The 19,362-nt window shown below is 46.7% G+C and overlaps 8 protein-coding genes across 8 annotated transcripts; 5 read left to right on the top strand and 3 right to left on the bottom strand.

Moving 5' to 3' along the window:
* Positions 1 to 870: 870 nt before the first annotated feature.
* N7478_013240 (Amidase) lies at positions 871 to 2,703 on the bottom strand (the record flags this gene model as incomplete). The annotated part of the gene is made up of 1 exon (XM_056929450.1): positions 871 to 2,703. The coding sequence occupies one exon, from the start codon at positions 2,701 to 2,703 to the stop codon at positions 871 to 873; it is 1,833 nt and encodes a 610-aa protein (XP_056772812.1).
* A 252-nt stretch (positions 2,704 to 2,955) lies between these two features.
* Positions 2,956 to 3,459, bottom strand: N7478_013239 (uncharacterized protein; the record flags this gene model as incomplete). Its single annotated transcript, XM_056929449.1, has 2 exons — positions 2,956 to 3,243; positions 3,370 to 3,459. The coding sequence occupies 2 exons, from the start codon at positions 3,457 to 3,459 to the stop codon at positions 2,956 to 2,958; spliced, it is 378 nt and encodes a 125-aa protein (XP_056772811.1).
* Positions 3,460 to 4,504: 1,045 nt separating this feature from the next.
* N7478_013238 (putative MFS drug efflux transporter) lies at positions 4,505 to 6,209 on the top strand (the record flags this gene model as incomplete). The annotated part of the gene is made up of 3 exons (XM_056929448.1): positions 4,505 to 4,852; positions 5,055 to 5,094; positions 5,140 to 6,209. 3 exons carry the CDS (start codon positions 4,505 to 4,507, stop codon positions 6,207 to 6,209), a joined length of 1,458 nt encoding a protein of 485 aa, XP_056772810.1.
* Positions 6,210 to 7,563: 1,354 nt separating this feature from the next.
* Positions 7,564 to 8,212, top strand: hel10 (putative high expression lethality protein Hel10; the record flags this gene model as incomplete). Its single annotated transcript, XM_056929447.1, has 2 exons — positions 7,564 to 7,844; positions 7,912 to 8,212. 2 exons carry the CDS (start codon positions 7,564 to 7,566, stop codon positions 8,210 to 8,212), a joined length of 582 nt encoding a protein of 193 aa, XP_056772809.1.
* Positions 8,213 to 8,884: 672 nt separating this feature from the next.
* On the top strand, positions 8,885 to 10,120 carry N7478_013236 (mitochondrial 37S ribosomal protein uS2m; the record flags this gene model as incomplete). Its single annotated transcript, XM_056929446.1, has 3 exons — positions 8,885 to 8,915; positions 8,986 to 9,174; positions 9,306 to 10,120. The coding sequence occupies 3 exons, from the start codon at positions 8,885 to 8,887 to the stop codon at positions 10,118 to 10,120; spliced, it is 1,035 nt and encodes a 344-aa protein (XP_056772808.1).
* A 560-nt stretch (positions 10,121 to 10,680) lies between these two features.
* On the bottom strand, positions 10,681 to 13,224 carry N7478_013235 (putative alpha-glucosidase; the record flags this gene model as incomplete). The annotated part of the gene is made up of 1 exon (XM_056929445.1): positions 10,681 to 13,224. The coding sequence occupies one exon, from the start codon at positions 13,222 to 13,224 to the stop codon at positions 10,681 to 10,683; it is 2,544 nt and encodes an 847-aa protein (XP_056772807.1).
* Positions 13,225 to 14,001: 777 nt separating this feature from the next.
* On the top strand, positions 14,002 to 15,984 carry N7478_013234 (uncharacterized protein; the record flags this gene model as incomplete). Its single annotated transcript, XM_056929444.1, has 7 exons — positions 14,002 to 14,548; positions 14,609 to 14,706; positions 14,765 to 14,827; positions 14,879 to 14,931; positions 14,982 to 15,053; positions 15,114 to 15,227; positions 15,282 to 15,984. The coding sequence occupies 7 exons, from the start codon at positions 14,002 to 14,004 to the stop codon at positions 15,982 to 15,984; spliced, it is 1,650 nt and encodes a 549-aa protein (XP_056772806.1).
* Positions 15,985 to 16,395: 411 nt separating this feature from the next.
* On the top strand, positions 16,396 to 19,263 carry N7478_013233 (uncharacterized protein; the record flags this gene model as incomplete). Its single annotated transcript, XM_056929443.1, has 14 exons — positions 16,396 to 16,484; positions 16,535 to 16,564; positions 16,617 to 16,652; positions 16,702 to 16,761; positions 16,814 to 17,290; positions 17,343 to 17,358; positions 17,430 to 17,541; positions 17,623 to 17,953; positions 18,019 to 18,142; positions 18,201 to 18,216; positions 18,265 to 18,364; positions 18,430 to 18,449; positions 18,515 to 18,638; positions 18,732 to 19,263. 14 exons carry the CDS (start codon positions 16,396 to 16,398, stop codon positions 19,261 to 19,263), a joined length of 2,067 nt encoding a protein of 688 aa, XP_056772805.1.
* Between the last annotated feature and the right edge of the window lie 99 nt (positions 19,264 to 19,362).

Genomic DNA, 19,362 nt, shown 5'->3' with positions numbered 1-19,362 from the left:
TACGACGGATACTCCTCATTGAACTGGCTGCTCATTATCCTCGTCCTGTTTACCATAACCCATGCAATATATCAAGTCGTTCAGTTCGTCAGGATAAGACACAGAGATCAAGTGTGCGATTGGTATATTCTCCAGTCCCGCGATCTCTCTATGAGCCCATATTAACATAATGTTAGGCGATGTGTCTTTAACATGACATATATTTGGCTATACATTCCCTGGGCTGTTATTTTCTCATGCGTTATTAAATACCAACTTGATTTTCTGAGACCTATCACTGTGGGTATTAATATTTCACGGTTCCTGGCGGGATACATTACTGCCGCTTTCACGTTGTGGGTGCTAGGCTTATATACGACGTCAACACAGCCAAACGGGTACATTAGTTCGAAACCTAAACGAGTGTTTATATGGTGCATTGCAAACTCCCTTATGTTCTTGCTTAAAGGGTTCTTCTTATTCATTTGGACGAATTGGTTATATAGTGCGAAGGGCTGCTGAGACCCCTAGTGTTATTATAGTAGATGATCGAGTCTAATAGCAAGTCCTTTCTGTTACGGCACGTCTACCACCTACGCATGAGGATATGAGGATATACAAAGACATGCCGTTATACTACGGACCTACGGAGTACACACGCAGACCGGGCGTAGTATGCGCGTAGGACTAGTACGGAGATTGACCAATAGGTAGATTGAAGCATATATGAGATGTGTCTTCTTCATACAGCATGATATCAGAAAGGTACATACTAGTAGTAAAGGATTTGAGTGCGCTGATTCGGCAGTTGATGCCTTGAATTATAAGAACCCGGAAAGAACCGTGTTGAATAAAAAGCGACGAACGCTGTGCTGTATATGGCATTTGATATCAAGCTACTGTGCTCTGGGATAAAATCTTAGCTCTAGTTTCCGAGTCAGCACCATGTAAAATCTTATGAATAAGTTTCATCGCTTGGTAAAGTCGTCTCTCCTGTAAACGAGGAGCTAAAACTTGAACTGATAGCTTCGTGTTCAAGTATACATTCCTATCATTGGGGTTTGGGTGCCCTATTTCTGATGGATTAGCATAACCATGCAAGACAGAATTTCCCACTGCTTCTACACTGCAAGGGAACGGGCAACAAGAGCATTGAAACATGTGATAGTGGTATGAAAGACAAAATACCAGAGGGATGAAGGTAGTGAGCTCACATAAATCTCTGTTTTTCGAATCCCAACCTCCCAGGGCTTCCGAATCGGGTAGTTTGTCGTTTAAATCATCATTTGAGACGTCTCTGACTGGTAGTGTTCCAGCCGGATAATCCAACACAACAAATGCGCTTGTGTAACCAACACCATTCCACTTGTCAATTTCTGGCACTGGATGAGGAGCGACTGGACAGATCAACGCATCGATCTTTCTCCCATTCTTATCCCTCCAAAGTTCCAGCATTTCCTTCTCCAACGCCGACTTTTTGACATGTAATCCGCTAAGCTGCATCAAATCTGCAGGCCCCTTTCTTCTCAATCTCGCGTCAAGCCAGGGAATCAAAGGCTCCCCTGTTCTCTCAAGTATATCAAATGTATAGTTGTTCCCTCCGATACCGAAAAATTTATTGGCTAGTGAGTGACATTTTTTGAATGCGGGAGCATTGATCTCAACAACTTCGAAACCGGCTTTGCGGATAGCTTCTACCGTTTCATCAAGGACCCTGGAAACTGGTGGTAGTGGCGTGGTAATACCATCGGCTCTCATAACTCCGAACAGCGGTTTTCTGCCTATTTCCCCTTGCCCTTCCCACGGCCCGAAAGCGACATTCGGATCTTTCTCCCACGGATTAGCATCCGCAATAGCTTTCAGAACTAGCTCACAGTCTCTGACACTCGTCGCCATAAGCCCCGCACTAGCCTGCAACCCCAATTTATCTATACCCGGCAGTTGTCCAATCTCTTGGCCTATGAAGGGAATTCTCTGCGAGCTCGGTTTGATACTGTAGAGACCATTACACATGGCAGGTATGCGTACCGAGCCTCCAATATCGGTGCCGATACCTAGAACACTGCCCCTCATTGCAATCAAGGCCCCTTCACCACCGCTACTTCCACCCGCCGTGACTCGAGTGTTCCGTGGATTCAAAACACGTCCGAAGAGATGATTATGCGAATCCAAGGCCATGAGAGTTTGCGAGACATTGGTCTTACAGTAGAGAACTGCTCCTTGATCAAGAAGTATATCGACCAACGCGGCATTTTCCATTGCAGGATTCTCTGCGAGACCTGCGAAGCCGATCGAAGAATCAAAGCCTTTCATATTGAACGTATCCTTTAAAGAAATCGGTATCCCATGTAGCGGCCCTCTTGTCTTTCCAGTACGCTTGTATTCAGCATCCAAAGCACGTGATCGCTCGATAGCCGGTAGGAAGAGGACTTCCGAGAGACAGTTGGTGAGTTGTTGAGCGATGGCGGCACGCTTGCAGAAAGCGGTTGTTACTGCTTCAGATGTCAACGCCCGGGAATGGATGAGTTGAGAGAGTGAGGTCGCATCGTGCGAGGAAGTTATGGAGAGTTCATCTGGAGTCAGGACAGTGCTTTTCAAAACAAGTGAGCGAACGTCGAGTGGAAGGGGGTCGGGTAGTGGGTCGAGGAGCCAGTTCTTGGGGATGAGAGATTGAAGGGCATTGAATTTGCGGTGGGCAATAGCACGGTAGGTTTGGGAAGACATTGCTTCCGAAAGTGCTTTTGCCGGTTGCTAGCTGATAACCGCCTAACGTTGAGAGAGGGATCAGTCGAAAAAATGTCGTTGCGTCCAAGGATGGAGGATTTGGACCATGTGAAAGTGGGCAATAAGGGCCTAAATATAGCCGACTGCCCTTGGCTCGACTCGTGACGTAACTGGTACTAATTACATCCATTTACACACAGTGGATATCGATTATATTCTTACTGAAGTTGGGTATTTGAGATTCTTTCGTGCTTAGTTTACATCTGCTAATTCTAGCTTTCCAACCTCGCAGTTACCGGCTGCATTCTTGGTTACGTTCTGCACAATAGCCTGGCTCTGGTCCGCGATGAGAGCGTCCTTCTGAACTTTCAGACTCCTAGTCATGCGAGCAATCATAGAATAGAAGCCTAAAACAATATACAGCTCTACCACTTCATCATCACTCATCAAGGAACGAGTCCATTGGATTGTTTCATCGGTGTTGGTCCATGTTGCGATAGACTCATCTACCAAGGTGATGATACATTGCTGTCGCTCAGACTAAATCCTATAGCGAAGAGCTTCTCAGACTTCAAGCATTTGCGAAGCGCTTTCAATTTTTTCATCGCTCATGCCGTTGATCCTCGAAACAGGCTCATTGATGCCAAACAAGTATTAGGCCCCAACGGTCGACGCCATGCGGAGAACGTCTAGTTGGTAGTCCAGGATTTGGATGGTGCGCGTCTCGCCGTCCAGCAAGGCGTTCAAAGTGTCCATGATGGGCGGGATAGACCTCTTGATCTAGCAAATAGATTGAACACAATGCATTTGATTGGGAAATCCCTCAAGATCTTTACGTTTCTTTCATGGGAGGCGTCTGGGTTGAACATATCGAGCCCATCAATCAAAGCCTTCCCAGGGGCAGCTGTTTACTCTGCTGCGTCCGACATGATGAGGTGGATAGGTGACGGTTTGCCAGTGTTATCGATGACGGTGCACAATGAATAGGGAACGGCAGTTGCTTAGGTTATATCCATGATGTTGAACCTACCTTATCTAATTAGCTAGTTAACCGATGGGCTGATTATTGGAGATCTATCGACGGGCCCAAGGCAAACATCTCCTGTAGATGTGCGCGCTAAGGCTAGCCGTTTTGAGCATGAGGGAAAACGCCTACATACTTACAGGTACTCCCGCCAGCCCCACCTGCCGCGCTGCACGAAATGGGCGGTAACGCTAGCTGAATATGGACTAGACTTTGGTAACGGTTGGACGGTATGTGGGGCCTTCCCAATCAGAGGGATTTCGGGATATCCAAATCAAACAATTCCATATGCTTCTACTTTTCGACATTTAGATATTTCATCCTATGGACGAATACTGGGGATTATGATATGGGCCAGGGGCAATTTAAGGGAAATGAATATGATGGAAGATCCAGGCTGGATCTTTGGTTAGTAACCTTGCAAGTCACATGTACGGAGCACCTGGCCCTACCACCAGTGCTCAGCGACACTAAGCCTGATAGTATATCCGCCTTTCATACAACAACAGCTAACATTCTCAAATGGTGTCATCTTTACTGGATAATAGAATGCCCTCGCTACCCTAGGATCTGCAACCTGCAGGAGAGGATTTTGAATGTGCTTGGTAATATCTTTGCCTCCCTTTCTCTTCATATTCGTCATGCTTTGTTGTGTATGTCGTCGGGCAACAGCAATTTTATCCTTTCCATGGTGTCGTGGAATTTATTTAACCATTGAAAACTAACAGCTTTGAGTACAGACTCTTCTGCTTGACAAGAAGACAAGAAACTGGAAAAATGGAACCTGCCACGGATTCTGAGAAATTCCCAAACGATCCTAAAATTGACACCGACCCAAGCCAGAGTGATGATAGCAGCACTGATGCACCGGCAATTAACGATACTGAAAAGCAACCTCAGGCTGACCTAGGGTCAGAAGAGTCACATCGAAAAGAAGAGCGCGATATCGGAGGTTGGAAATGGGTTGTCGTTGTACTGGCAATTTACAGCTCGCAATTCCTATTCGCCCTCGACCAGACCATCGTAGCCAACGTCCAACCCGCCATTGTCGAGCAATTCAACGCCGTGGACAGACTCTCATGGGTCAGTGTTGCCTTTCTCATTGGCGCAGCGGGAACAAACTTGGTATGGTGCAAAATATATTCTCAGTTCGATATCAAATGGACCTACATCACCACCATCTTATTTTTTTGAAGTCGGTTCGGCTATTTGCGGCGCCGCACCGAACATAAACTCCTTGATCGTGGGCCGAGCTATCTGTGGCGCTTCTGGAGCCAGTATGTATGTTGGTCTCATGACACAACTAGCCGTCACAACTACCATGCAGGAACGTCCTTTGCACGTCGGCGGAGCGGGCCTGGTCTGGGGTATTTGAACAGTATTGGGTCCTATAATCGGTGGCGCATCTGTAGACTCGTCTGCGACCTGGCGCTGGTCATTCTACATCAATCTCTGTGTTGGTGCCGTCTGTGCCCCTGTCTACCTATTCATGTTGCCCAATAAGGACCCGCGCCGCGGGACCGGCCTTGCCAACCGTGCTCGTGAGCTTGACTACTTGGGAACTATCATTCTGCTTGGTGCGTTCTTTTCGGGAGTCATGGCCGTATCATTCGGTGGTGTCATGTACTCGTGGGACTCGGGCAGGATCATTGGCCTCTTTTGCTGCTCTGGCGTGTTGTTCATCCTATTCGGTGTGCAACAGGCCTATGCCATCTTTACTACCCCTGTTCATCGTATCTTCCCCGTCGAATTCCTCAAGAGCCGTATCATCTTGATCTTGTTCGCCATGACTGGAGCTGGCGGAACGGCCATATTTCTCCCCATCTACATGACACCTCTCTATTTCCAGTTTAGTCGTGGAGATGGAGCGCTTCAGTCTGGCGTTCGCCTTTTACCCTTTATCATGCTAATGATATTTGCCACCATTTCCAACGGCGCAATCCTGTTCAAGGTGGGGTATTACATGCCTTGGTATCTTGTCGGGGGTATCCTAGTTGTCATCGGTGGTGCGCTTATGTTCACGGTGGATACCGCGACATCCGTCTCCAGTATATATGGATACACCGTCCTCATCGGTATCGGGGCTGGGCTATTCTGCCAGGGATCTTTTTCAATTGGCCAAGCAATTGTGAAGCCTGAAATAGTTGCTGCATCTATTGGTTTTATCTCAACTGGTCAAATTAGTGGCACCACTTTAGCCCTCGCCCTTGCTAATGCGGTATTCCTCAACAAAAGTGAGGATGGAATCATGGCCATATTACCAAATACACCGATTGCGGAGATCCAGCAGACCATCACTGAAGCCCGGTCTACACTTTTTGACAACTTGTCAGCGGATGATCGGCAGCGGGTGATGGATGTAATCGTCTCTGCACTAAGCAGCACATACGCCTTGGTCATTACCGCTGGATTGCTGGTCACTGTACTGAGTCTTTTGCTGAAGAGAGACAGGCTGTTTGTGACCCCTGCAGCAGCAGCCTGAGTGAGTCGTTGCGGAAAGAGTGTTTGGCTGAACGCCTTGCACGAGCAAGCGGGCTGAAGAGAGAAAGTGTAGTTTAAATTTGGTCAATTTGGTCAATTTGGTCACAGAGAAGCTTGGGGTACTAATTAAAATACAGAGGGATTCATAACATAGAAGACAATTGTTATACTGTTCGACTACAACTTGATATGCGGCCTCTTTACTATCCTCTTTTCGGAATACAATTAGGGCTTATCCGAGGATCTTCTCCCCGCTACAGTACTTGAGTAACTTTACCCGACAGATTTGTCAGGCACCAAGGCAACAACACGATATACGCAGGCTTAGATCTCCCACCAACACTGCTTCAAATGTTATTTCTTTCTCAGGATTGTTACCTTCAATACAAAGCCAATTTAGAAAAGGATATGTTGGTAATGTGGTAGTTTGGTTGATTTTCGATACGGTCGGGATCTAACATTAAACTGGGATGTAGCAGAGCCGCGGCGTCACGACTCACACGTATTAAGTATTAAGTACTAAGTTTCATATGCATGTTAAGGAAAGATGTTTCTAATATGAATGCTATTGTGTATTCGTCTGGAGCATCCCCTGCTGCCTACTGTCAGCTGGACTGAGCAGCTGAGATCCGTACATGTGACTAGGCTGTGTGATGTATAGTTCATGTTTTCTCTCTATGTAGTACATCTGTTCCCACATAATCTGTCATTGATATTATTTTTATCTTCGCAGATGACAGAGGATTTACCGACGGGACTTCCGTGATCCGATCCAGGAGAGAACCTGATCGCAGTGGCTTAGCGCGCTAGGCAACCGGAATACGCGGGAATCGGATGGTTGGGACGGCTGGAATGGATGGGGAACAATTGGACGAGAACCGCCTTGGCGCCAAATCACTCGGAAAAGGAAAAAAAATAGAAAAAAAATAGAAAAGATCGAAGAAGATCGAAGCCGTTGCCTCATAAGGCTGCGTATTTCGTATAAAAAAAGAAAATCCCTCAGCCCTGCATCGCCACAGATGCACGTAACTTGTAACGCACGTAACTTGAGGAAATCGAATCAATCACCAAGTAGAGTAAATCGTGGCGCTGTTCTGGCTGTGCAAGTGTCACTGCGCCTCACTCTTTTGGAGTTGATTCCTCGGGCTTCCGTGAATTTGCGTGGCCCATGTGGGGTTTTGGCCCCCTCGTCAGCCTTGTAGTCATCTTCTTATAAAAAGGTCACCATCTCTCTGCCCCTCTTTCCCTTTCCATCTTCATTCCATCTCTCACATCTTCCAACTCCTCTTTCCACATTACAACTCCCAAATCTTCCAACTCTTCAACAAACCTTTCACTTCAATTAATTTGTCATAATGTCCGGCTACTACGACAACAACAACCAGTACCAGCAGGGTGGTTACGGCGGCCAGCAGCAAGGCTACGGCCAGCAGGGCGGCTACCCCCAGCAAGGTTACGGCCAGCAACAGCAGGGCTACGCTCCTCAGGGTGGTGAATACTACAACCAGCAGCAGGGCCAAGGCTACGGCCAGCAGCAAGGTGGTTCTGGCGACTACTACGCCCAGCAGGGCCAGGGCCAGCAGCACTATGGTGGCGAGCAACAGCAGTATGGCCAGCAAGATGCCTCCCGACAGGGGTATGTGTTTCCCGCCCCCACTTCACATCACGTCATGCAGATGAGCTAACAGTCCTTTGTTTCACAGTTACTACGGCGAGCAACAGCAACAGGGTGCCCCCGGTGAAGCCCAAGAGGGTGAGCGTGGTCTAGCCGGTGCCCTCGCCGGTGGTGCCGCTGGTGGTTTCGCCGGTCACAAGGCCAACCACGGTTTCCTCGGTACTATCGGTGGTGCCATCATCGGTAGCATTGCAGAGGATGCCATGAAGAAGCACAAGAACAACCGCGATGACCAGGGTCCTCCCCAGGGCGGCCCATACGGTGGCCCCCCTCAGCAGGGTAGTGGTAGTGGCATGATGGACCAGCTCGGTGGCTACTTCAAGCGCTAAGAAGCTACTCTCCATTTCCATTTGCGATCCCACGGATGATCGTGGTTCATTTTTAATCATCTTTTTTTGTTGCCCAAATTCCTAGCTACCATATCGCGATGACCTTTCAACGATCATGAATTTCCTTTTCTTCAAGTGATTTTTTTTACCCCATTTGCTGCTTCTTATTCATTACATTTGCTGGAATGGGCTGGTTTGCGTTTACTTAGTTTGCACGGTTTCATCATTCGATTGCTTTCCAATATTCATATGTACTATCCTCGCATCGATATCAAGAATTTCAAGACTCAAAGAGACTCAAGACACCCCAAGAATTCATTATACATCTTAGTTACAAAATTACATATGATCGACATTCTATTATCTATTATTACATCAATTCATCTATGAAAGAACGCATTAATTTGCCACCGCGCGGGGAAACCGAGATGATCGAACCCCGCTGACTAATCTCGCCCAATCAGCAGCTGAGCCCAGACCTGTCCATATCGGGCTTAGTGCCAATATCCCGTGGCCTGATCATTGATGTTGATGCCTTGTTAGTGCCTCAGGCAGAAATGACTGCTCAAGTCAATTTGACACCTGAGGCCAAAGCCAAGCCCGACAAAAGTTCGCGGAGACCGTAACTTTCGATCAACGCTCACGCTCCAATTCATCCACTCTATACCCAACATGATTGTCCGGCAACTTGGTGTACGGCAGAGTGAGTTCTCCTTATGATGCCTGTCCACTTTTCCGAATCTTCTGTACTAATTACAATTCACCCCCTTTAGGCCGCCAATTGCTGGCGCTCAATCGCCGCGCTCCGGTTTACAGTCGCTTCTTGTCCACCGAAACACCAGTTGATACAGCCACTCAGGTTCCTTCACAGGTTCCAATTGAGCCAGGCTCTACAAGTGTTGCGGATGCCTCGCAGAAGCCACTCAATGCGCGAGGAAAATGGATGAAATGGGAGAACTCAAGTAAGCAGCCATGATCACAACATATCCCAATTCCATTGAAGAAAAACCATTTCTTCCCCTTCTCAGGAGGGAACGAAAAGAGAATGGATATTGAATAACCAAGAACTTCATACTAACGCAATTCTCCTTAGAGTCAAAATTCAACTCTCTCGGATCCCTTTCAAATGACACCTACGACCCAGAAAATGTCATCAAAAACCCTCCCTCCGCATCCGAAATCACTCTCGAGCTCCTCCTCGCCTCAGGAACACACCTCGGCCACTCAACATCGCGCTGGAATCCCCAAAACTCAAAATACATTTTTGGTATCCGTGAAGGAATCCACATAATCTCCCTCGACATAACAGCCGCCTACCTCCGCCGCGCCGCAAAGGTAGTCGAAGAAGTCGCCGCCCGCGGCGGCATAATCCTCTTCGCAGGCACCCGCAAGGGCCAAAAGCGATCTGTCGTTGGAGCCGCAGCTCGCGCACGGGGATATCACATTTTCGAGCGTTGGATTCCAGGCTCTCTTACGAATGGACAGCAGATTCTCGGCCACTGCGAAACAAAGGTTGTTAATGCTTTGGATGATGAGTTGACTGATTTCAAGCAAGATTTGGCGGATAGACCATCTGTCAAGCCTGATTTGGTTGTTGTGCTTAATCCGGTTGAGAATGTTGTGCTGTTGCATGAGTGTGGGCTGAATAATGTGCCTACTATTGGAATTTGTGATACGGATGCTGATCCGACGAGGTTGACATATCCTATTCCGAGTAATGATGATAGTTTGCGCGCGACGAATCTTATTGCGGGTGTTCTTGGGAGAGCGGGTGAGAAGGGTCAGGAGAGGAGGTTGAAGAGTGCTAAGGAAGGGAAGTTGACTTATCAGCCTATTACTAGGTTTGAGTTGAAGGTTGATCCTTTCACTGGTCTTATGCCGCCTGGATCAGAGACCAAAAAGGATTAAGCTGGGCTTTTGAGTCTTTGTCTTTTCTTTCTTTTCTTTCTTTTCTTTTCTGTATTTGATAGGCTTCGGGTCTGGATCTTTGTCCGCGCGATATAGCATTCGAGCGTCGGGTCTTTTTGTACTGTATAGATGATTTTTGTATCTTGTTGGTGTTATAACATCGTTCGTGTATTAACAAGTCTTCCATAAATGCATCCTGAAATTTGGATTTTCATCCTGTGCTCTCGTAGGGTATGTTCCTGGGCTTGCATAAGTATCTAATAGATTTTGCCTTCTACCTTCGGAATATCAGGTATAATATGCCATAAGTATCTTGAAGCTGTCAATGCTTTTATTTCCTAATTTTATCTCAATGCTATTAAGCTACGTCAATACTTTAGTAGACAAAAGTATTCAACAAGAATCTGAGAATGAGAAGGGCTGAAAATACCAAGAGCAGTGTATTCATCTATCTTTGCTATGTACACACAATCCTCTATATGCATAGTCCTGGCCCACGGCAAGAACTGGAAATCTTCTTCAATAAACGGGGCGGAAGAAATGAAATTAGAACCGTCATCTCAAGCTTTGACAGTGTACACCGAGCGACCACGTTGATCATCGCCCTTGGCAACAACCTCCTGACCAGAGCTAGTAACCACACGGCGCTGATCACCATAGTGAAGAATAATATCAAGTTCCTTCCAAGCCGGGACAAAGCCCTTACTCTCATCACGCTGAAAATGCACAAGCACCTTCTCCCCAGTCGAACTGTAGCTGAGTGTGTACTTTGAAATGCGAGTCTGCTGCGAGATACCATCATCCTCATACCAGGTATTCTCAAAGACGGCATTGTGTGAAGATCCCTTCGGCGGGAAGATTTCAACACCACGGTAGTCATCCAGTTCATCAACACCAAGCGAGGCAGGGGTATTATCGCCCGGAACGCGAGTGTGGACATTCTTTCCAATTGGAATGGCACCTCCAATCTTCGCAATGAGCGGGATACTCTCACGCCACTCAGAAGCAACCTCTACCCACTGTCCGGAGGGATAGTAAGTGTAAGGTGTGTTCATGTTAACGTAGCCGTAGTCGAAAGATGGGCCAGATTTGCGAGGCAGATAGATCTTCGCAACACTCACACCAGGCTCGTAGACGCCACCGACGAGAATTGTGTCGCCGAACCAGAACTGCTCGTCACCTGCTTTGAGGGACTTTGTCCACACCTCAGGGTCAGACTCGTAGCCCCATCCAATCCATCTCTGAGGCGGGATGGCAGCTTGATGACTTGTCAGACCGAGAGAGTAAATGTATGGCATGATCTCGTAGCGACGCTTGATTGTGTCGCGGACCAAGTGAGTGATCTCGGGATACATGTAGGGCTCGATGACTTCACCGACTTCGCTTTCATCCGGAGAAGTCTTGAAACAGTTGATTGTGAAGCGGATGGAATTGCAACCAAGTTGAATCCAGCGGAGGAGTAACTCGGGAGAGGGTTGGGGTCCTTCAAATCCACCAATATCATGTCCTTCGTATTGCATTAGAGACATTCCAGAGTTCAAGGATAAGGCATTGGCTCCCTTCATATTCTCCCAGCTGGTGACGTTGTCTCCGGACCAGGTACTAGAAGCGTATCGCATGGTTCCGGCAGTAGCACTGCGAGTGAGAATGAAAGGTCGGCAATTAGGCTCCATGTCCAATAATGCATCATGGGATGATTTGCCCATTAGTTCCGTGTGAATTGCACGTCCCCATTGACCAACACTATTGGAAACACCCTTCTTCGCTTCGCCGTTCACCATTGACTCGTCAAGGGCCAAAGTCCAGTCGTCGTTGGGAAGGGTGTACTCGTTATTGTCGTTCCACATGCCGTCGATTCCGGCCTTTTTCAACTTCTGCACTCCATCATACCACCACTTGAATGCTTTTTCGGATGTAAAGTCAATGTGACATCCTTGACCACCAGTTGCGCCTCCAGAGCTCCATACAGGCATGTAACCAGGTTCGGAGTCGTCATCTTGAAAGAATCCCCGGGAATCAATTAGATGATTGAAATCCGGATGGGAGGAGAGAAGGAATGGCTTGATGTTGCTGATAAGGCGAATACCACGCTCATGCATCTTCTTAGTCCATTCTTCGGGATTTGGGAAACGGTGATAGTTCCAAGTGAAAACCGTGCGAACCTTAGGCTCGTGCTGAGAGATGGAGTAACCAGAACTCATCTGATGTCCTGAGCATGGGATATCGTGCTTCTTCAGTGTTTCAACGAAGTCAATGAGACCCTCGGAGGCACGAGGCTCGTCAATCATGGTATACTTATAACCACCCGATACGTAGCCATAAGCCCAGCGAGGAACCAGCAATGGCATACCCACTAGCTGGGCATACGAGTAAACAACTTCTTGAAGATTCTTTCCAACAATCATGTATTGCTCTAAGCCTCCATACTCCTGGCGGTAGATCTTGAAATGACCCCAAAGGCCATCAATCTCTGAACCAACAGACCAAGAGCCGCGGCCATGAGTAGTGGAGAAGAGAGCCACGCAGCCCTCCGGGGTGGCCTTGATCAGAAGCGGAATGTGTTTGTACAGAGGATCGGAGTTGTAAACGTCGTACCCAAAGCAGTCGGTAGCGGAGAGCTGGAAGGTACGGCCACTCAGATCCATGGGTGCAGCTTTCTCTCCCAAGCCAACGTGTAAAGCTTCGCGGTCGTGAATCGAGTAGTGTGCAACGCCCTCTCCATCCGCCACATATGAGCGCAGCGGCAAATCGCGATGCAGAGGCTTATCGGATCCAGTCCATGAAAGTGAGACAACGGGGGTTTGTTCCCATTCAACGGTAGCAGTGACACCAGCGATATCGATTGTCTTGGAGGATGCTGTAGATTTCGCGCTAACGTTCGCATTCTTCAGGTTTGTTTCGGGCTTTGTAACACTAGGGTAGGGAGGAACGACATGATCGGCCGAGGTGAAGGTGACTCGGAACAAGTTTTGGCGAATAGCCTCGAAGGAGAAGTCAAATGAGGTCTTGCTCTTTGTGCTACTGCGGATATGCACATAGGCGTCTTGCTGGGTGCTCGATGGCACTAGCTCGTATCCCTGAGGACAAGCTTCTTTTTGAGGCATTGTGATTGAAGCTTTGACTCTTTCAGTGAATTCAAAACTCCGAATAAAGATTCCTTCCGGTCTGGGAGCTTTATTTGTACCATTTTGTTTGAATTGACCATCCCCGCATTACACTGTCGTACCTCAGGATAACGTGGGGCAACATACGGAGATCGGGGATAATTGCCGAGCAATGAAGCAAAAGCCGTGTAGAGAGGAAGATACGACGGACAGTTCGTGTTCATCTCCGCATTTTGTTTTTGTCTTCGGCCCCAGACCGTGGCACCCACAACTGTCAAAACTCTAAAACCCCATATTTCGTCGGTGTTCGTTACCGATCTCCGACCACTAGCCCTGATCCAGAGATACCACCTCCTCATTTCTTCCGCCACGCGGCTTGGTTTGCGTTTTTCACAAAATTGATTGGTTCATTGAACGGATGTTGTCCGAGAATGAAGCATTCAGCCGTGTTCTCCTAGATCGAATAACCTTGAAACAGCCTGGGATGGCATGAGTAGGTTGGCAAGCATGACAAGTGCTGAAATCGGACATCAAGTGCGGTCGACCGGGGGGATCATAAACGTCGCTTCCCCCACGGGGTTTTGCATAACCTGCATTTTCCCCACAAGTGATCTACCTCAGTACTTTCACTCTTTGTTAGTCTACAGGTTCTTGGACCTGCTTCAAACAAATTCAGTCTTGTCTACTATACTGCCTTTTACTACTGCATCCATTTGGAAGTTTATCACTCATCTTTTGTTTTAAATTCACCATCCTTGCTTTCTTCTTCCATCATTAATGATGGCACAGGAAGCCTATACCCATCATCCGAAAGATGCCCAGGAGGAATTTGTTGAGTCCATTGAGGAACACACAGAGCAACCGTACGCAGAGCGACACGATGCCACTCAACCGACGCAAGTTAAAGCCCAAGACAAAGCTCTCGAATTGATCGAAGAACTGGGCCATTCAACAATTCTTACACCAGAAAATAACAAACATGTTCTTCGACAAATCGATCTACGTTTACTTCCCATCCTCCTGGCTATCTACTTTTTACAACAACTAGACAAGTCTACCCTATCCTATGCTTCGGTCTTTGGACTCGTGGAAACGACCCATCTTCATGGTCACCAGTACTCCTGGCTCGGTGCGGTCGTCTACGTCGCTCAGCTGGTATTCCAGCCTTTAGTATCTTATCTTTTGGTCAAAGTTCCTATCGGGAAGTTTTTGGCAGTTTCGGTTCTTCTTTGGGGTATTACACTGGCATGCATGACTGCCGCGTCTTCGTTTGCGACCTTAATGGTATGCCGACTTTTTCTCGGCATTTTCGAGTCTGGATTGGGTAAGTCTAGTGATTGCAGATTTTGTTTATTTGTCCTGCCTTCTGACTATCTTTATACAGCTCCGGCATTTATTGCTGTGACCCAAATGTGGTATCGACGACGGGAGCAGCCGATTAGGTTAGGCTCATGGTATGCAATGAATGGAGTGGTCAACATGGTAAGTCATACCGTACTAATTTGCTACTTTAAAGCTGAGGCTAATTATCTTCGTTAAGTTTGGAAGTTTGATCACTTATGGCCTGGGTCATATCAACTCGTCCGTCTTTGAGCCTTACCAGGTAATTTCGCTAGCACTGTTCGAATGGAACTTCACATTCTAATTTCTATAGATCATCTTTCTTTTCTTTGGTTTGATCACTGTTGTGTTTTCTGCCGCTGTCTTGTGAGTCAAACTATGCATCTCATGCACTATTCAGGACTGACTTTGCCTAGTGTTTTCATGCCTGATTCGCCGGTCAAATCTAATTTTCTATCGGAAGAAGATAAATTGGTTGCGATTGAGAGGTAGGTTCCCTTGCTTTATTTCAAACTTCAGATCTCTGCATTTATCTAATAATTGGGCAGACTCCGCATGAATCAGCAGGGCATCGAAGGCCATGAATGGAAATGGGATCACGTCAAGGAGGCATTCCTGGACCTGAAGTCCTGGTTTTGGTTTGCTTTGATGTTTACCATCTCGTAAGCTCAACACCACATCTCATTCGGCATATTCCATACCTAACCCTGTTCCAGAATTCCAAGCGGCGGTATCACCACTTTCGGTCCCCTAATTATCGCATCATTCGGTTTCAATGACCTCAATACAATCCTCCTGAACGTTCCTTTCGGTGCAGTACAACTCATTGCTACAATGGGAGGTGCATGGCTTGCTACTGTTTGGAAGAAGAAAGGACCAGTTCTGGCTCTATTATGTCTGCCTCCCATTGCAGGCTGTGTCATGCTGCTCAAGATCCCCCATGACGATGCTCACAAAGGCCCTCTCCTCGTGGGATACTATATTATCTCTGTTTACCCTGGTATCACACCCCTGATCTACTCATGGTCGGCAGCAAACACTGCGGGAGAAACAAAGAAGAAGGTAACAACCGGTATACTGGTTGTTGGCCAATGCGTCGGAAATATCATTGGGCCCAACCTATACACAACAGATGAGGCCCCACTGTACCGCCGAGGACTTCTTTCGAACCTTGCGTTGTTCTGCGTTTTGTGGCTCCTTATTGTCTTGAACATGGCATACATATCCATCTTGAACAAGAAACACGAGAAGAAGCGTGTTGCTCTTGGGAAGGATGCCAAGGTTGTGGATCACTCTATGTTTGCTGTTGGTACGGTGCCAACTGACAAAGAAGGCGAGCCCATCCAACAAATGGTCCATGATAACGCCTTCAAGGATCTGACAGACGGCCAAAATGAGGATTTTGTTTATGTATACTAACTGCAGAGTTGGTCGAGACATTACCCATATGGTGGTGTGACTTTGGACTTTGCCAAGCCTGTACTATGTTTTTGAATATTACTTATTTCTGGCGATAAATGAAAGCCCGCAAATATGATTGTAAATTTACGTGGCCTGTTGTAAAAAGAAAACCGGTAGAACACTTTCCCTTGGGCCTAAAATCAGAAAACGCGCTAAAAAGGCCCCATAGAACTAGTTAATAGATTCTCATTAAAAACCCCGGCTTTTCAGGATCCGGGGTGGACAGCGGGCCCAACCGAAGGATTTCTGATCGGGGGAATAGCCGAACCCCGCAGTTCCTGTTCTTCCTGCATGTTGATCTCCAGCTAATACCCCGATATCCTTTCTTATCTAATTTGCACGGTGTCATTTGTCAGGCTAAGCCGATAAATGATGGATGAAGACGACTCCTTGCATGTACTGCCGGTTCCAATAGGGAAAAAGCGAATACCGGCATGTGTCCCGTTCTACGGATTTCGGTCCATCTTCTCCGAACCAGGTCTGGCATACTAACATGCAAATCGTTTAGAAAGCGTGCAGCTCTTGTCGACAATCCAAGGTGAGATTTACTTGACTTGTGCAGTTTCGGGACTTGAATGACTTTTGTTTAGGTTAGGTGTGATGGAGATCGGCCATGTGGAAGGCATGTAGGACTCCAGTTCTTTTCAGGCGCATGATTGTTGACTGCCGATACAGATGTCAAAAATTAGATAGACGATGTGTGTTCTTCGAGGTACCGAAAGACCCCGTATCCGAGTATGTAAACATGAAGACTGAAACTAGAACAGAGTCACTAACATCTCTCCAGAAGACTCGAGGGTGTCGAATCAGAAGTCCAACATCTACGACAACAACTAGATGACATCCGCACACTTCTTCTTCAAGGAAAGTCGAATGTAGTCACCAGTCCTCAAAATTCTAACACTTCCCGGAACATAAGTGATGAAGTCGAACAAATTGTTCACGATAGTGCCTGCAATGCACACGCTCCATCATCGCATTTTATATGCCAGCAAGAAGAGCATGGCGCCATTATAATGCACCCACTGGGATCTGCAGAGTACATCGCTGGCTCAAATGATCATCCTAGATCTGTTTCAGTCATTTCTCCGACTGGAATATCAGCGGTCCCTTCAACGTATCAGCCCTCAAGCCCAGACAGCTTCCGACCCAACAAACGCAAGCGTTCTTGTTTTGAGATCCGAGACGATTCCATAACAGACTTCATTGAAAAGGGTCTCATCACGCCAGAATGCGCTATTGCATGTTTTAATACGTCAGTGTGGTTCGTTATCTGCTTTCAAAAATGCATCTTTCGCTCACTATCTTCGTTCTAGCTTCTTTGAAGGTTGTGTGAGTATTGAAAATTCTAAAATTCCCTACGTGATGAGTCAAAAAAAAGTCGAAGCTAACATACTGAACAGGACAGATACATCCCAATATTTGACCCAGAGTACGATACTTTTGATTCTGTTCGAGCTCGGAGTAGCATTTTACTCAATGCCATTTGTACCATTGGCTGCATGGTCGAAACAAGTAAGCAACATCCTCAATATTGGGCACATAAATGCGCTATTTGAAGAGAAATTTAATTTTAACGTTTTAAAATCCGTACAGGAACTAGCGGTCCCATGCCTGACGTGCTTCATGCCGAACTCAAGAGATGGATTAACGTGATAATTCAAAACAAATCTCTGAACTGTCTTGAGTCGGTACAGGCAATGCTTATTGTAGCATGCTATTCCTCAGAGCGGCTTTTGATCCTGTCGTTTGCAACACGAATGGCAATTGATCTTGGGCTTCATGAGGCGTTCGAAGAATTGACTGAACGATTAGCAATCAAGAATGATGAAGCTTCGTCGGGTATACCGGATCATGATTTTGCGAGGGAAAGAAATCTAATGCAAAAGTCCAGGACTTGGTTTGGGCTTCTTGTTCTGGAGCATATGTAAAGCTTTCCATTGATCTATTAATGGGTATCCAAGCATCTATCATACTAATTATCGGTAATAGATTTCGTGTCGATGGAGGGAAACCACCCGGAATCCGATTAGTTGGCAACTCAAGACGAAGTCGAATCCTTCTTAGCCATCCTTCGACTACAGTTCTTGATTTACGCCTCTTTTCTCAGGTGGAGGTATGTTCCCCTAGAATAGTTCTTGTTTCATAATTCTTGCTTATACGGTCTGTAATAGCTGAACATTCTTCGAGGTAAATACTTCTGAGACTGCAACTGGATGACTACTTATCAGTTTACAGCAACGATAAACGATACGCTTGGACCTGGCACAACTATCGATGGGCAAGGAATTGCAGATTTTGTGCATGGGATGAAGGTAGACTTGGATATTTGGTTTGAGTATGTATAATTTCCTGTGATTGAAGTCCTTCCTCTAAGTGACTACTTGAAGCTGACTTTTGAAGCGATTGGTTACGCATTATCGGTATCTATACACCCTTCAGATTGACACTTTAACCCTGACTTGGTAAAATCTTTAACATCATATAGAAAGTTCTTCGCTCGCAAAAGAAGAAAAGCCCTTTTTGCTCGCTGCTCTTCGGATCCAAAAATGCTGGGCTGAGATGATGTTGAATTGCAAAGCCCTCCGAGCTATGGGCGTGGAAAATGTCGCGTACGTAACCAAGAAGTGATTTTTAACTTCGATCACACACGGCATGTCATCTATTTTCGATTGTTTGAACTGACATAAGATTGAATTCTCAAGTGCGATGTCCACAACGGAACGCAATATTCTCCTCAAAGCCAAAGCGAGTGCCCGACGACATCTACGCCTCATAATAGTGGAACCAGAATTCTACCTGGCGCAGATAAAATACGCCATGGACTTTGTCTGGGCAAAATGTGCTTTCTCGTTTTTACTGCTTCTCAAGCTCTCGCGACTTCTTCCCGATCGAGATGAAGAGCATGAAGAATTACTCGAGCATGGAAACCGGCTCGTTCATGAATTGAGTAAGGCTGGGTCGAACACGAATCAGTCTGGAGCTGGGAATATCTATCTTCAGATTCTGAAGGTGAGTATCGAGAAATATGGTCGTGCCTTAAGAGAATCTCAACAGCCTAGTACTGGGGGGTCAACGGCGACTTCACCTTTCTGGGAACTCTTCGATGCACAGGCGGATCTGCAATGGTTTGTACCGGAGCAATTTGTCTCGGAGTGGGACTTTCCTGGTTTGAATTTGTTTTATTTCCCTACTGCGTGGCAAGACTTCTTTGGAGACTTTTCACTTGCGATGTAATATTTTAATGAAAAAGGTATAAACGTTGAGTGTGATAATAGACCGCTGTAATATTTCTAGTGTACTGTTCAACTTTTATGTTGGATATCATTGCCAAGT

This window comes from Penicillium angulare (assembly GCF_028827245.1).
Source record: "Penicillium angulare strain IBT 27051 chromosome Unknown utg000012l_segment0_segment0, whole genome shotgun sequence".
In the NCBI taxonomy this organism is placed as follows: domain Eukaryota; kingdom Fungi; phylum Ascomycota; class Eurotiomycetes; order Eurotiales; family Aspergillaceae; genus Penicillium; species Penicillium angulare.
Note: the sequence above shows the minus strand (reverse complement) of the source record. Positions and strands in the feature narration are given on the sequence as shown.